At 51.2% G+C, this 15627-nt stretch overlaps 6 protein-coding genes across 6 annotated transcripts; 4 read left to right on the top strand and 2 right to left on the bottom strand.

The window, feature by feature from the left end:
• Positions 1-1139: 1139 nt before the first annotated feature.
• A1O9_12600 (uncharacterized protein) lies at positions 1140-2540 on the top strand (the record flags this gene model as incomplete). The annotated part of the gene is made up of 1 exon (XM_013398386.1): positions 1140-2540. One exon carries the CDS (start codon positions 1140-1142, stop codon positions 2538-2540), a length of 1401 nt encoding a protein of 466 aa, XP_013253840.1.
• A 609-nt stretch (positions 2541-3149) lies between these two features.
• On the bottom strand, positions 3150-5441 carry A1O9_12601 (uncharacterized protein; the record flags this gene model as incomplete). The annotated part of the gene is made up of 1 exon (XM_013398387.1): positions 3150-5441. The coding sequence occupies one exon, from the start codon at positions 5439-5441 to the stop codon at positions 3150-3152; it is 2292 nt and encodes a 763-aa protein (XP_013253841.1).
• A 1508-nt stretch (positions 5442-6949) lies between these two features.
• Positions 6950-7852, top strand: A1O9_12602 (uncharacterized protein; the record flags this gene model as incomplete). Its single annotated transcript, XM_013398388.1, has 1 exon — positions 6950-7852. The coding sequence occupies one exon, from the start codon at positions 6950-6952 to the stop codon at positions 7850-7852; it is 903 nt and encodes a 300-aa protein (XP_013253842.1).
• A 103-nt stretch (positions 7853-7955) lies between these two features.
• Positions 7956-8306, bottom strand: A1O9_12603 (uncharacterized protein; the record flags this gene model as incomplete). Its single annotated transcript, XM_013398389.1, has 1 exon — positions 7956-8306. A coding segment is annotated over one exon (218 nt), but the record flags the coding sequence as incomplete, so codon positions are not given.
• Positions 8307-8788: 482 nt separating this feature from the next.
• On the top strand, positions 8789-9295 carry A1O9_12604 (uncharacterized protein; the record flags this gene model as incomplete). Its single annotated transcript, XM_013398390.1, has 1 exon — positions 8789-9295. One exon carries the CDS (start codon positions 8789-8791, stop codon positions 9293-9295), a length of 507 nt encoding a protein of 168 aa, XP_013253844.1.
• Positions 9296-11192: 1897 nt separating this feature from the next.
• Positions 11193-15254, top strand: A1O9_12605 (uncharacterized protein; the record flags this gene model as incomplete). Its single annotated transcript, XM_013398391.1, has 1 exon — positions 11193-15254. One exon carries the CDS (start codon positions 11193-11195, stop codon positions 15252-15254), a length of 4062 nt encoding a protein of 1353 aa, XP_013253845.1.
• Positions 15255-15627: the final 373 nt, after the last annotated feature.

Genomic DNA, 15627 nt, shown 5'->3' on the forward strand with positions numbered 1-15627 from the left:
CGATGCTCTTCCCTTTAAAGAGTACACCAGTGGATGATCGACCATTCAAATTCGACTGCCACTTCGGATCCCTGAGCACCGCACCTCGTCTGCGTCAACCTTGTTCGCCTATGGCCATGGGATCAAAGAATATTTGCCGTGTCAAAATCCGTTACATGCATAGAAAAAGTATAATGCCTGCTGGTATGCACAATTTCAGGACGAGGTGCAGGGCAGGAGGCGATTCAAATTCGGACGGGTTCTGTTGCCTCCGCATCACGTACGGGCCAGTATTCTCTTGTTCAGATCTAGGAGGCGCCCCTACCATGAAGCTGACGGGGAACTCTCGATGCCCCACGAGCTGTTGTCAATCCGACGATTAATGTTCAACAGGGTCTACCTACCTACGGATCTTGGGGGATGAATACCTCCAAGACTATGGGACGACAACGCGTGAATGTAATGTCTTGCACTGAAGATTAGTGGGAGTTCAAGTTCATCGCAACTTAGATATCTGAAGGTGCTTTGAGAATCTGAAAGCGAGGAAGTTGTGAGAATCGACTTTTACAACGCCCTTTCCTAGATGTCCCGGCGCCTAGTCGATTCTGCATCAATACTACGGAGTTGGTCTTGGTCCTTAAGTACACGAGCGTTCAAGTATTGTACGTAGGTACCTAGGGGATCCAGTACTACTCGTAATTGACTGCGGATTGGACTCGGCTCCCTTATATTCGTGAGCTACTTTCTAGTACACAGGCATGGACAGTGAGTACGTAATACCGAGTGCTACCGGAGTAGCCGACAATCCTCGTACTAGTGGTTAAGAGGCGGACAGGTTTTCTTGGCGAGATATATGAACTCCGTTAGTTTAGGTAAATTACTAGCGCAGCTAGCTAGTGCCTCTAACCTGCCAGTCACAAATCCACAAGTCCAACTCTCCCGACATTGAACTTGGAAACTTCTCAGTCTCAAGACTAACAAGCACGCGAGCATCATTGTCAACTTCAGACGACTGAATACTCTAGAGATCATCTCCAAACTTCCCTCGCACCGTCTCTTCCACCTCTTGAACACCTCATTTCCAGACAACAGCTCCATTCTTGCCTCAGTCTCTCCTCCCAAGAACTGCGCAACCTAGAATCTTCTCCAACTATCTCAAAATGTCTGCTGTCGCTCCTGTTCCCGTAGATTCCAAGTCTGCGAAGAAGCGCAAAGCCAAGGGCGAGACTGCTCCTGCCCCTAGCGGTGCTGCAACTCCTCCAGCTGAAACTGTTCTAGTTGACACACACACTAATGGAATGGAATCTCAAACCGATAGCCAGTTCATCAAAGACTTGACAAAGTCTGCACACCTCCCCAACACCACCAAGGATTATTTAGCTGACTTTTCGCCTAGAAATATACGTAACATTCACAAGAAGCTAGCTGCTTCCACTAAGGCTGACACCGTCATCGCGGAAAACCCTGGTGTTGCTCTCGACGATCTCGTGGCCTCCAAGAAGTTGAATGCCGATCAAAAGGCACAGATCCTCAAAAAACCGGCACTTCAAGCACAGCTAGCACAGCTCGAGGACCAACTTGCTGCATTCCGAGCCTTTGCTCAAGAATTAGAGGACAGATTCGCCAAAGACAAGTCAAGCCTGACCGAGGCACATGAGGCTGAGATTGTAGCGGTCAAGGAGAAGGCGAGCCAAGAGACGGACAAGATCAAAATCGGTGCTGTTGAGGATGCTTTGCGAGTCATCAATCACTTCTTGCATGCTGCGGCATCTAAACGTCAGTCTGAAGACGTCGATTCTGCCGAATCTCGTGCCTTTGAGGGTACCCTATTGCTCGTGTACCAGGGCAACGAAGCGTCGCTCGAGACTTTGAAGAGTCTCGTCTATGGTGTCGATGAGAAGGTTCCAGACGTTAGTGGCGAGGTCCTCGACTACACTTACGCTCAAGTCAAAGAGTCCGCCCTTAGAGGTGCTGACGATGTAGCTCAGACTACTAATCAAGAGGAGGAAGATTCTCAGCCCACCGAACCTAAGCCTGCGGCCTCCTACGTTCCAACCGATTCCACCGTCGCAAATGCAGGACTCACTGAACTCAACGACACGACGACACTACCAACTACCAACGCCAGCGAGTCCGAGTCCGACGTCCTCCCTGTACCAGAACAGTCTACCACTGGAGCGGACGCTGCCAATGCGATCGCGGAAGCCTCGTGGGATCCTCAAGCATCTGTCGTGACAGACACAAGTGCTACTAATGAAGAATGGGTTCAGGTTCCTCGCGACCCAGCTGAAACAGAGACTGGTCTTGCCGCGACGCCTGCAGCTGTCCAAGGTACTGCCAATTGGGCCGAAGAGGTTGGTGCCGCTGCTGAAGAGAAGCCCACCTCGGAGAATGACGGATTTGAACAAGTGAAACGCGATCGAGGTCGTGGTCGCGGTGGGCGTGGTGGGCGTGGCGACTTCAGAGGACGTGGTCGAGCTGGCGGACGAGGAGATCGCGGTGGACGAGGAGGAGGGGGACCGAGGGGTGCGCGTGGTGGCCCGCGAGGTGATAAAAGCTGAACTTCCGGCCTAATCTGTCTTTCTCTTCAGGCTTGAGTACGACCATGCATGTACCCCTCGATGCGCATCTTGGGTCGGTGCCAGCCAGCCATCTCATCACGAGCAATCCGTATTAGTGGCGGGCTTGGCTTTTCGCTTCTCCAGTTCTTCAGCATTGCGTCAGGATCCAGGGAAAAGTGGCATTCCTGAAAAGGGAAAAAAGGCGAGTTCTTAGGGCAATTCTGGTCATGTAAACACCATCCATCCCATACGGAGTCAAGAGCAAGTGCTTCACCTGGTATCAATGAATGTAATTTAGAGGACTGCTGGGCGAACAGCAGGCTGTCCTGAGCAAAATGAAAGGGTTCAAGAAGAAATCATCAATTTCTGGCAGAAATGCAATGATGCATGATCGCAATAGACACAATTTTTCTACATTCATCTTCAAGCACAGCATCCGCTATCGCATGTCCAATATTCAACGGCCGGCAGAATGGCTGTGAACGCTCATGTTGGATCCCAGAAACAGATTGTTCTTTGCATTTCCTACAAATCTTGCACGTACTGAAATGGACGGTTCCCAACTAGGGAGTGCTGTTGTTACCTCCTCAGGTCAGGAGGAAGTTATCATCAATCCAAATCGTGAGCGAGGTCTTGGATCCTTAATATTCCACTGCCCCACCCGATGGCAGCAAGACCCGCACAGTGTGCATTAACATTCCATTCAATCGACCTGACAGCTTGTTCCTCCTCAAAGATCGCTTCGGCGGCTCCCAATTCCTGCGTCTTAGCCTTCTTCTTCGTTGCAGTTGCATGTCCAACATCTATCTTTTCCGGGCTGAATCCTTCACTGAACTTTGATGCACCAGCTCGCACGTCGTGGCCGTGATAGAGACTCCCGGGCGAGCCATTGGACTCTATTTTCATTTCCAAATTCTCCACTCCAGCCTCTCGAAGCTCGTTTCTGTCTAGCGGGCGCCATTCGTACTCACATATTTTCTGGATATATGCCCCGGTTGGTTTGGCTTTTGCCGAATCGCTGCGCGATTGCGGGAGGACTTTGCGCAGGAAATTTGTCGCCACAACAGTGCCCTGTGCATTCCCCGCTAGAATACAGGGATGCCACTGCGACGCGGCCAATGCCGTGGCCGTTCCGCTGTATTCCGGCAGCTTCGCAATTCGAAGACTGACGTAAAAGTGTCGGAGATGGTGGCACATGATGAATGTCGCTGAGCTGGAATCAATATGTGTACTTCCAGCTCTGTCGAGAGCAGTGATGAAGGAGCGAGTGAACGGAGAATAGACGAGGTCTCGGTTCGGAAAGCATGCCCGATGGATCGAGATATGGTCTTGCTCCGGGCTGCGTAGATCGACCAGAACTAAGTCGCCGGCGGCAGAAACACTGCAAATAAAGTGAGAGAGCTGGATTGGCGAGGCTGGCGTCACTGCAATGACATATGTGTTATGCAATAAACATGTCATGTAACTCATGGGAGACGTATTCTCGGCGATTGATTCACTCAGGTCGAAGAGGTGAAGGGATCCATCGGTGCAGCCGAAGGCAATATCAGTCGGCGTAGCAAACGCAAATGTAGTAAATATTGTCCCTGGAGGAGGAGCTATATCGTAGCCAACTCGTTGTGGTCGAAACACCGGGGGTTGAGCATCGTCTACTTCGTCTGGAATGGATATGGCGAGTAATCTGGCATGGCCATCACTTGAGAGTACGCCAAGAACACCACGGAACTCGCTCTCAGACCCGTCGTCCTTCTGGTGCACGTCCGTGGCACTCTCAGATGGTTGCCAACGTAGCTGGTGGAGATTGCCCCATTCAGTTGCAATGACCATGACAAGTTGGGGTTGAAGGTGCATGTTGAGTGTACGCACGGAAGAGAAACGAGTTTCCTTGGTTGCAAACTTCCATATCTGAATATTGGAGGGATACGGAGGAGATGGCTGGAATGAGGGCGCGCCAAATGTCTGTTCTACTGTGGTTTCTCGTTGAACCGATGTACATCGACAGGTCACAGCAAGGTATTGCGCTGCTGTAGCTGTGGGGGCCCAGGAAATACTTTGTACGTTCTGGCCAAGATTAAGAATCCAGCCTCTGTGGTAGGAAGTCAGAGATTCTCCATTGGATTCGCTCCCTTTCATCCAAGCCTTGCCAAAATTTAGGGAATGGCCCTGTCCAATTTTGAATTTTTGCTCCTTTCCATATGGACCCATGAAGGTCAAATGGGGTAATTTCTGGTTAATCAAGCACTTGATTTGGGCAGAGCCGCCTTTGATGTGCTCTAGTAGCTGCCTATCAGACAATGAACGGAAGATCGGTTCTCTGGTATCAGGCACTGTTTCATTTGATCTTGGTAACGCAGCCTCCGACAGAGTCCGTCGACTGGGAATAGTAATATCCCGTCCTTTGAGCCATATATCTCGGGCTCGAAGGACATCGCCAAGATCATCGACAGCAGGGCCAAAAGTGTCATGGTATATGACTTCCTTTGAACCTGACTTGAATGTGTCGCTAGTAACACCGCGACAATGTACGGTACTGCTGAGATCTGTCGATATCGGCAGACGAGACGTGAGGGCGGGCTGCGGGCTTGCAGGGGTTTGGTTAGCCGCAAATTTTATGTTACCATCGTACTCGTCCTCGTCGGTGTTGGGAAATTCGACCTCAGGGGATTGTGACTCCGCAGACCGCATAGAGAAGGCCTCGTCGTCTGATCCTAGAGCATGCGCACCTTGCTGAACAAGCTGCTCATCACGGCCTTCATCTGAAGCTGAATGAACGGGAGGACTAGAACCGGATGATTCGGATGAGGCGCGAAGGATACGTATGGTTTCTTTATCCCATGCATCATTGGAATATTTGGGGTTGACTTTACGCTGACGTCCCGAGCGGCGAGCAGGTGTTGACATGGTGTGTTGTTGGTGGCGCAAAAGTTGAATTGGCCTGAAGGAATGTCGTCTGGCCTCCCGTGTTGCCAGGAATAATATTTGTTCATCTAGCTCTCTGAAGTGGAATCGAGGCTGGAAGCACAGATCCAAGCATTTTGGTTTCTGCGCTGAAACAAGGCAGTCCTCAGGTGAATCAACGAATTGTATTCACGCGAATGTCAAGACCCCGAGAGGGAAACAACAAGATGCTAATAGCGCTCGAAAGTCCAGGTTCAATTATGGTGGTAAAGGAACTCGCTTGATTCTCACTCTGACCGTGATATGGTTTGTGTCTCATCTTTCGATCATGGCAGTGAAATTCGGGCGAACCTTGAAAAGTGCTGGAGGCGAGAAAAGCTGTCAGACAAAAGGAAGAAGTCAGGTGATCAGATGATAGGTGGCGAGGAGAGGATGCAAAGGGGGCCGGTGCCGTCATTACATTTTCAGATTTACCTACATACCTAGACGGGGTGAATTGGGCAGCCGAGCTCAGTGCATGATGTTAGGTACGGAGTACCTAGGTAGTCATCGGGGCACCTCAGGTCGGTAATCTGGTCTTGCAGGTGTGCATCGGCGGCACCTCCGCCTTAAACCTACAAAAAGAGAGAAGGACGAAAGGGGATTAGAAGTGGAGTATACGAACTAGTGCGGACATGAGTCCTGCAGGATCTCGTTGGTCACCGTTCTTGGTGTGATCTTGAGCATGAAGCGGCCACATGGCTGGGGAGATACCGAAATGATAACCGCAACAGGGGAGGAGGGGGTTAAGATGGGGATAATGCCGAGCTGTGCGGGCTTACTACATGTATAGGACTAGGCCTTAGGTGGTTATATAGTCAACAGTGTATGGGCTAGGTACCTAGCGATGATTGTCAAAGGTGTGAGTCCGGAGTACGAGTAGTACATTACTCGTAGATAAGTAAGCCAGTTTTATATTGACGGAATTGGTAGCTTAGGTTGTGGGGTGGTGGATGGATTAAAGTCCGAGCTCCGGAGTCACGGCCAATTAGTACAGTGCTGTTACAGAGGAAGGAGCCCCCTTGTTGATCTTGCGTCGCTGCCAACTCTTTGGCCGCGTGTCCATCCTCTCCGTCACTCGCTTCTTCCAATCACAGCTGACTTGATAATGCCTTTCCAGCACCTACTTCGACGCTGATAGGCCACCCAGTGCCACACTCTATAAATGGTAAAACAGTGCCCCCATCTTCGTGTTCCGTCTTCGTGACCATCCAGAGCATCGCTATGTGAGGCCGCCAGAATGATCGTCACAAACAACTACCCCTGTTGCAGATCTCGGACTTCCAAGGGCACCGCCCTGCGGATGTTGGACCTTTAATTATCATGAAGAACGTTTCACCCAGCACACCCATAATTGATTTCGTTCCCACGTCTTCCTTCCCTTTGCTCTGTGCAAAGCGCTCTCTTCGACCTAGCATCTAATTCCGCAACAAGCAACCACTCGCCTGAAACGCAGCGTCCGCACCAGAAAGATGGTCCGCAGCACCGCGCTCCTCGTTCTCTCATCTGTCTTGCTTGTCGGTGTCGTTCAGGCCGGACACGGCTGGGGTGGTGACAATTATGGAGGGAACAGACCGCCGTGGTGGAACGACGACAACGGCGACAACGACAACGGCAACGACAACAATGACGATAATAGCAACAACATCAACCAAGGAGCCCTATTCTCTTCCGAAGCTAGCTTCAACAAAGCAACCCGAATCCTCATTGCACATGCAGTCTTGGCCTCACTCGTTTGGGTGATCTTCATTCCCTCCTTCGCGATATTGTTGAGGTTAAACTTGAAAAGCCCCACTATCCTCAAGCTCCACGCCATTGGACAGGTTGTTAGCTATATCATCTACATCGCGGCTGCTGGGATGGGTGTATGGCTTGCCCAGCAATCGGCAGCGTTTGGTATCTGGAATGACCCTCATCCCAGGTTGGGCCTTGCCATCTTGGCCATTGCCTTTCTCCAGCCCATCTTCGGCTTTGTCCACCATCGCATCTATAAGAAAAGAGCACAAAACTCTGGCGCGGGCAAGCCAAGTCAAGCCCCTGGTCGGACCCCCGTAGGAAGAATTCATCTCTGGATCGGGCGCATCTTGATCGCCTTAGGAATCATCAATGGGGGACTTGGGATCAGGCTAGCATCATACAGTCCCTTCCAAACCGATGCAACTTCGCAAAAGGCCAGTATCGCCTACGGCACTATTGCTGGCTCCATGTTCCTCCTTTACCTGATCTTTGTGATTGCCTTCGAGATCAGACGGGCACGCTTTCAATTGGCACACGAGGAGCGGGAGCGCGAAGTTGTACCGAAGGGAACACTGCCGACTTATGATGAGAGTGAAGAATCTGTGGGAAGAGGGTCGCCACCTTCGCGTTACCAGTAAAAATGGACGTGGAAATATGCTGGAATTGCTTGGACAAGATCACTTCCTAGCATTAACTTTGTGCCTCGTATTCAGTTCATGAATGTCATTGCGTGGATTCATTTCACCATACTCCAGCTACTAATGCATACGGGACGTCGCGCTTGGTTTTGACTCAATGCTCACCATACCTGCAACTCATATCGTTGTCCATGACCGGGATGGCTCTCGTAACAAAACATAGATGAGAAACGAAGCTAACCCTTGCGCTCAAGACCGGTGCGCCCGAGCTCAAAGCATAGCCTGCTCGTCACAGTGAGTAGCCTAAGTAAGGCCGACTGGAGAAAAGGCCACTCTTGCAGGTCTTTCCTACAATCTCGGGCTTGTCCTTGAACCTCTTCCGCTGAAACTCCCCAATTGTCTTTGTCAGAATGCCGATGGTGTATAAGATGGTCCCCAGATAGATGCTGATTGGTATGAGAAAACGCCAACGGTGCAAATCCGTTTGTGCAAATGCTGCGGGGAACTTTGGGTGAACCTCCAAGTTGATAACCAAGGCGGAAAGTTTAAATCCTTCGGCTTTTCAAACACCGACTCACCGAGGCCGTTGCGCACTCATGATTGTGTCATCCTCAGTTGATATGCAAGAGGAGCTTCTTATGGTGGCATCTAGTTAGCTCACATTAGGTATGAAAGCAAGCATGGCAGAATTCAAACCCATAGACATTAGTCTCAGCCTGAGCGGGTCTCATGGTCTGGTCACTGGAGTTGATAAAGTTGAACCCTAAGATCTCGTACTCCATCACAATTATAATTTTATGGTCGCCGATGTGACCAACGAGTCACAGGTACATGCATGCTTCAAACAAGCACCGAGTCAAGTTTGGAGCCACTGCGATATTGATTGCTGCAGCTGGATTGGATCTCAGTTTTGCGCCACGTGGTAGCCTCGTGGATATGTCTCATGCCGACTGGAGAAGGGTCCTGGACGTAAACGTTGACGGTACTTTTCTCACCTGTCGTGAGTGGCTGCGTGGGATCAGAGACTATGCAACACAAGAAAAGAACTTATCGGCAGTCGTCTTTGGGAGCGAGGCTGGACGCTTCGGGGTGCCACATTGTGCTCCATATGCTGCGAGCAAAGCGGCCATTCAGATAGGCCTTCTGAGATCCCTTGCGCGGGACGCAGTTGATATCAGACCGGATATCCGAGTCAATGCAATTGCTCCAGGTCCCATTCAGACGGAACAATACCTGAAGGAGTGTGAAGAAGATAGAGCAGCGCAATGGAGAGAAGCAAAAGCCACGGTCGCCCTCCGGAAGCCAGTATCAGTAGAAGCGGTCGCAAAGGTGTGTCTCTTCTTGACCAGCGACAACTTTGCAAGTAACATCACCAGCCAGTGCATTCCGGTTGACTCGGAGAAGCAGGAAAACCTCCTTTGGCCACCCCAGTTCACTACTTAAGGCATGAGCAATGTGCATACATGGCAAAGAATAAATCCGTGGGGGGGTTGCACAACAAGCTGGGTTTGCGTGGGGATGATATGCACTAATTTGCACAGCATGGTACTTGGTCGATGTATCAAATCCCTCGGTATGGAGTACTCGGGTTCTTACCCTAGAAGCAGGCACCAGTTGACATGGGTGACCTCGGTTTTGCTTGACAACAGGTGGCAAATTGGTAGTGATTGGAACTTCTGAACGGGTCACTCGAGATTTAACAGTCGCAGTTTCTGGTCAATGCGGCCAAGTTTGCGCACCAAATAACTGCTGGACCGATTTACAGGCGTCATGTACCTTTAGTCTGCCAAATTCCAACTCCAAACAAGGAATCTGAACGGTAATAAGTCAATCAAAAAAAAGGGTTGAAACACAGGTCTTATGTACTCACCGATGTCGGCAAAACTCTGGTTGCATGGTGTAGCAAATTTATCCGATGGTGGCGCATTCGGTAGGCTGGGACAGGCTCATGTTTGGACGTCGATTATTGCGCATTTTAGCGAGTGCAATGTGGATGGCTGGCGAATTCTTCAACATTTTCTCTAGATTGTACTCGTATGAGGATGGATGGTTGTTGATGCTGCAGAGTATGAGATACTATACCCGGTACTGCTAGTGGTAGTGGCAATGGTTTTATCAACTAAACACTCTGATTTCCAAGGTACATGACACACCAAACAGAAGATGGGGAAGGGAAAAACCTAGCTGCTCCGTACCTAGGTTCCACCTGAGAAACACCAACTTTCAGTATGGTACCGTGGCCGGGACCAGGACCCGGACCCCACGTTGGTGATGGCACCTTCGCCAAACTTGAGTAGAGTGTCCGCTCAGATTTCATCAAACAGTGGGGTTAAGGTAGGATCTCCATGCTATATTGTGCTACGGGCAAGGCAAAGATATTCACTGGGTGCCTCTGGAGTGTTAGACGAAGCTCTTTCCGCGGGTGGCCGCACCAGTCGCCTACGGCAGCCTAGCAGGACTCAGGAGGCAAAGCGGGATGGCATTATTAGGAGTAGTCAATTAGCAGCTTATGACTGGTAGTCTGTTAGGTGGGCACTAGTAAGCTGCTAACCATCTGGGCACTAAACTGGCCAGGAAGACGAAATAAACTATCTCGCACTATACAAATTAGTCACAAGCGCTTGACCCGTTAGCGGGCGGCTAAACCGGCTATTGCCAAGACTTGTCCTGCGGCGGGGACCCGCTCACTCCCAACTCTCTCACCACCTCCTCATTCACAAGCCAAGTTCTCTCCACAACAGAAATCGTTCTGCGTACCTCGTAATAATAATTGCTCAAACTGGAACAGCCTACCGGGACACCTCTGTCACTTCAACTTAATAGCAGCACTCACTTCACTCCGGTTCTCACTAGTTCTCGACCCACACAACTCAACTCCAACTGTCCCTACACCATCACCACGACCGCTGTCATCGCTCACGGCCGCCAGTTAACGACACCACTTAGCCGTTACCACTGCACTGCCTGCGCTGTGCTGTGTGCCTTCACCAGTTCAACTGACGCCATCCAGGTGCTTTGGCTACCTACAATCACCCATACACCTCCAGATCTCTCCTTCGCAGCGCTAACTGCTTGCCTCCGCAACCAACACACGCCATCATCTTGCCCATCGGCCATCCACCATCTTCTTACTTACCTCTTGCCTCCTTCGGACGCCTTGACTTACGTCGCGTTCTCTCCGGCAGCCAGCACCATAGTGCCCTTTGAATCCCTCATCACCCCTCTCAGACCTTGCCCAACTCAACATCACCGTCGCGATCCCACCTCGAGCAAAACATGACTTAGCTCTCACCTAGCTTCGTCGAGCCCTTTCTTCCGCTCCGACTAGGACGACTTTATGATGGCTTCAACACAGGAAGATGATATGTACCTCTTCCAAGGCGGCCTGGATCAGACCCCATCTTTCGCCGGCCAAGATTTCGATACTTTCTTGACTTCTCCAGCTCCCGACTCCAGCGTCCAGAACGGCAACGCTGTTTTCCTCAATCCAAATGACCTGTCCATCAAGCGCGAGGCCGACGATTCTACCGCCTTCCCTTCAAATTCCGCCTTCTCGCGCTCGCCAAGAGGCTCCGGTTCCGGTTCCAGCAGCTCTTCGTCAGACTCTCCAAACTACTGGCTGAATAATGCAAAGGAATCAAATATCTCGCCCCGTGCTCATAACAACCTCCAGGCCGCATGGGGAAGTGGAATCAACGGCTTCTCCATGCCTTCAAATGAGCAGATATTCGACGATACCGCGATGGCCGGTATGGATCCGGACTTCGAAACGAGTAACCAGCAGATGGCTTCAGACTTTGACTTTGACACTGCCGCCAGCACACCAAGTGGCTTTGACCCCCTGACAGCGAACAATCTCAAGCCCTCCATCGCTCCCCAGCATTTGGCGCGACAGCCAAATTACACCACATTCCCCAAACAGCCTTCAACGAAGGCATTCCCAAATCCTGGCCAACCTCAGTTCTTCTTCCCTGGATCTAGAGAAGCTTCCCCTCTCAATGCAATGCTCCCAAACCAGGGTCAGTCCCCCTGGAACAAGCATTCGCCTTCTTCTGGCCTGGAGGAAACATTCAACCATATCACCATGAATGGTGATTCGCCCGGGAATGCGACCTTCTCCCCTAATCTGCAATTTTCAGCTACGGGTTTCACGTTCGATCCCGAGTCAAGTACAACACCTTCTACGTTCAATAAGGACACTTCATCACCACCGTCAACAATAAACTCTGCCGAGGGTGCGCCTCTCCTCACCGTTCATCCCACCTCTCTCAAATCCCGCGTGGAGACTCAGATCCCAATCAAATTAACCTTGTCCCAGCTGCCCGCAGCCATCAAGAAGGTGAGGCTTCCGAGACATACCGTATCAAAGCCAAAATTCCTCGCGAAACCCCAGCCAGAGCGCTCTGCGGACATCTACGAGCTACACACTTCTCTGGTCTGCACTAGTGCCATGCAGGATCCTGTCAAGTTGCAGAGGGCATGGGCCCGGGCTAGAGGCGAAGACCTGAGTCCTTATACACGGCCAAGTCCCGCCTCATCTAATGACTCTCAAACATCCAAAGACGATGAGGACAAACCATTGAATGGGGGGGAAGTCCGAATCTGTACTGGCTGTATTCAGAGAGAGCGCAAGAGAGCATCTAGAAAGAAGCAAAAGAAACCAGAGGAGGAAGAAATGTTTCAACGGGATGAAGAGCGGAGAGTGGTCGTTTTCAACACAAACGAGATTAAGGAATGGGTTGAAGCTGCCCCCGAAAATCCAGCGCGTCTGATCAAAGGACCCGACGGCCAGACTTCCACGGGCCCAGTCCAAGTTGAGCTGCCCATGCGCATAGCCTGCTATTGCCGACATCAAAATGAAAAGATGGGTTTCCAAGTCATCTTCACCATCAAAGACTATCGAGAGAAGGTCATCGCCCAAGCCATGACCAATCCTATTATGATCACTGACGATCACAAAACGCACAATGTTCCAGCAGTCGCAACCAGCGTGCCCAATCCATTGTCAACTCAAGGACCTCAGCTACCTGGCGCCGGGGTATTTTCGTCCACTGGACCAGAAGCACCTCATGGAAGTGCCCTGAATACCAAGTCGTTCAAGCAGTCCTTCTCTACTACAGACCTCCATGGCTTGCAACATAATTTCAATCCCAACTTTCCGATGGCCCCATCGAGTAACCCTTTTGCGGTTTCCTCTACACTCTCGAATCAAACATCAACCACGCTCACGCCGAGGAACCTTTCGCGTCCCGCGTCTCCTAATGGCCCCTCTGGACCAAACACCAAGCGGAGAAAACAAAGTGGCTCCGGGAAATTACCATCTGGCTTGACCATGACCCGCCTGGATACTTCGCAAGCGTCTGCTGCGCCTGCAACGATGCCTAACACAGCCGCTTCCTCCCCCTACGCCCCAAATATGTCCGCCTACATTAGCCACAGTGATAGACCGTTCGCTGTACCTCAAAGATCGGCTCCATTCGGCACCAGCCCCCCAACTCCAAACGGGCATGACACATCATTCTTGTCCAACGTCAACCGCTCTTTCAGCTTGGAAAATTTGCCGCGTCAAGTCCTGATCTCTGCCCCTCCTTCTCGCCAGCCCAGTCGACCTGGTAGCCCAGGATCGGCACGCAACAGCTTCGGAGCAGCGGATGCTGCCTTTGGGCAAGCCGTCACCAACTCATTAATAGGACAGGGCCAACCCACACGACGCCCTCCTCCATTAATCCATAAGCTTGTTCCTGCAGAAGGTTCGGTCACGGGTGGGACAGAAGTCACAGTTCTCGGCAATGGCTTCTACCAAGGCTTGGAGGTCATGTTTGGTGACACCGAGGCTACAACGACAACGTTCTGGGGTGAGAAATGCCTAAATTGCATTGCTCCTCCGGCCTTACAACCCGGTGTTGTCGCCGTACTCTTCAAACACGACCGTAGCCAGTTCACTGGTATGCAGCAGCAATCTCAATCACGACCTTCCTTATTTACCTATGTTGATGACCGAGAACTGGAGACTTATCGTCTCGCTCTTACTACTGTCGGCAAACAGATGGCTCACCCAACTGAAGACCCGTGGACAACAGCACAACAAATTATTCAACAAGGTCAGGCTCATGCGATGTGGCCCCCTCATGGCAACTATGGCATGGGCAGTGGACATCAAAGAGGCTCGGGAGCTAACCAAGGCATCCCAATTGATGCCCTTGAGCTAGAAGCCTCAATGTTACGTGTGTTAGAACACACGGACGATGCTAGACGTGTCAGACCTCCAAGATTTGATGTCCGGAGGCCATCCGGGCTCACTCTGTTGCATTTGGCTGCCTCCCTGGGCCTCACTCGATTTGTTGCAGGACTTCTCGCCAGGGGAGCAGATCCAAATTTGACTGACAACAACGGGCATACACCTATGCACCATGCCGCAATGAATGGACATACGCATGTCATCCATCGTCTCCGGCTGGCTGGCGCAGATCATAAGATTCGCAGCATTCGAAACTTCACACCTGCTGACCTCGCCACATCGCTCCTCTCTTACCAAGCCACGATGAGTGCCATGGAGCACTATCGATCTCGAAGCGCCGGAGCCACGCCGATAATGCTACATAGTCGGAGCACCTCGTCCCTGCGCTCTTTCTGGGACAATGCTTCTAACGTACAGACCTCCACGGATCTAGGTGCGTCGGATGATTCAGACGACTCCGAAAGCGATGGTGACGAGATATCCATGATAGTATCGTCCAAAGATTTGGAGCGTGGGAATTCCATGAATCAGGTGAATGCACGCAAAGCAGTCCTTAGTGGTCCCCAGTCACGGAGAAATAGTGGACAGTATAACGCTGTGCCTCCTGTGACTTTTCCTCCAAAGGAGCAGGGAGCCTCTGCACCTGCTGTGGCAGTGTCTGCTTTCATGTTGGCCTGGCGCGACCATCTCGTGGCTCAGCTTCATCAGTTCAACGAAAGTGCCCAATCGGTGATGCCAAACCTTGGCAACATGAATGGCCCGTTGGCGACGCTGCAAGATTACCAGGCGAATCTGATGGTTCGACGAGTTAGTTCACTATGGCCGCAACGTCCGAACTCCAGGCAGCAAGGTGGTAATCGTGAAGGTTGGTGGGAGACACTAACAGGTGCCTCATCTCCGACACCTTCTTCACCACCCGCTTATGGCGAGCTGTACCCCGATAAAGAGGGTATGTCCACTGATTGGAGCGTCAAGAAATCGGTAATAATCGAGGCTGCCGCCGAGGCTGCAGCGGACCTTCACTTTGGGCAACGCGAGGAAATAGCAAGCTCTTCACATGGCGTGTCTCGGTTCTCGACCAATCCACCGATTGAAAGGATCGAGTTAAGTCGAGACAGGAAATTATTCTTCTTCTGGGTACGTGTGTGCGAGATTTGGCGATGATTTTTGGGTTCTTGCTAACATGACATTCCTAGATTCCTTTACTCGCAATCGCATTGGCTTTAATGATCAGAAGCTCGGGGATTCTGACCCTTATTGGGTCTCCAACCAACAGAGTTCCGACATAATTTGGAGGGGAAGTCGTCGAGGTCATCTAGAATATGAATTTTGGCTTATTGTGATCACTGGCCAGAGCAGATCGGTAACTGATATTTCGCGGTACTGACTCGGGCTACAATCTGGCTGAGCTGGCCTAGTACCCGGCGGCCTGCCACCTGGTTAATAGAATATAGCATGCATTGATTATTGTCAACACCTTTACTCCAACAACATCCATCTATTCTGTATGATGCCGTGGCTTGCAGGCCCACTAGCT

This window comes from Exophiala aquamarina, assembly GCF_000709125.1.
Source record: "Exophiala aquamarina CBS 119918 chromosome Unknown aczIA-supercont1.25, whole genome shotgun sequence".
NCBI lineage: Eukaryota > Fungi > Ascomycota > Eurotiomycetes > Chaetothyriales > Herpotrichiellaceae > Exophiala > Exophiala aquamarina.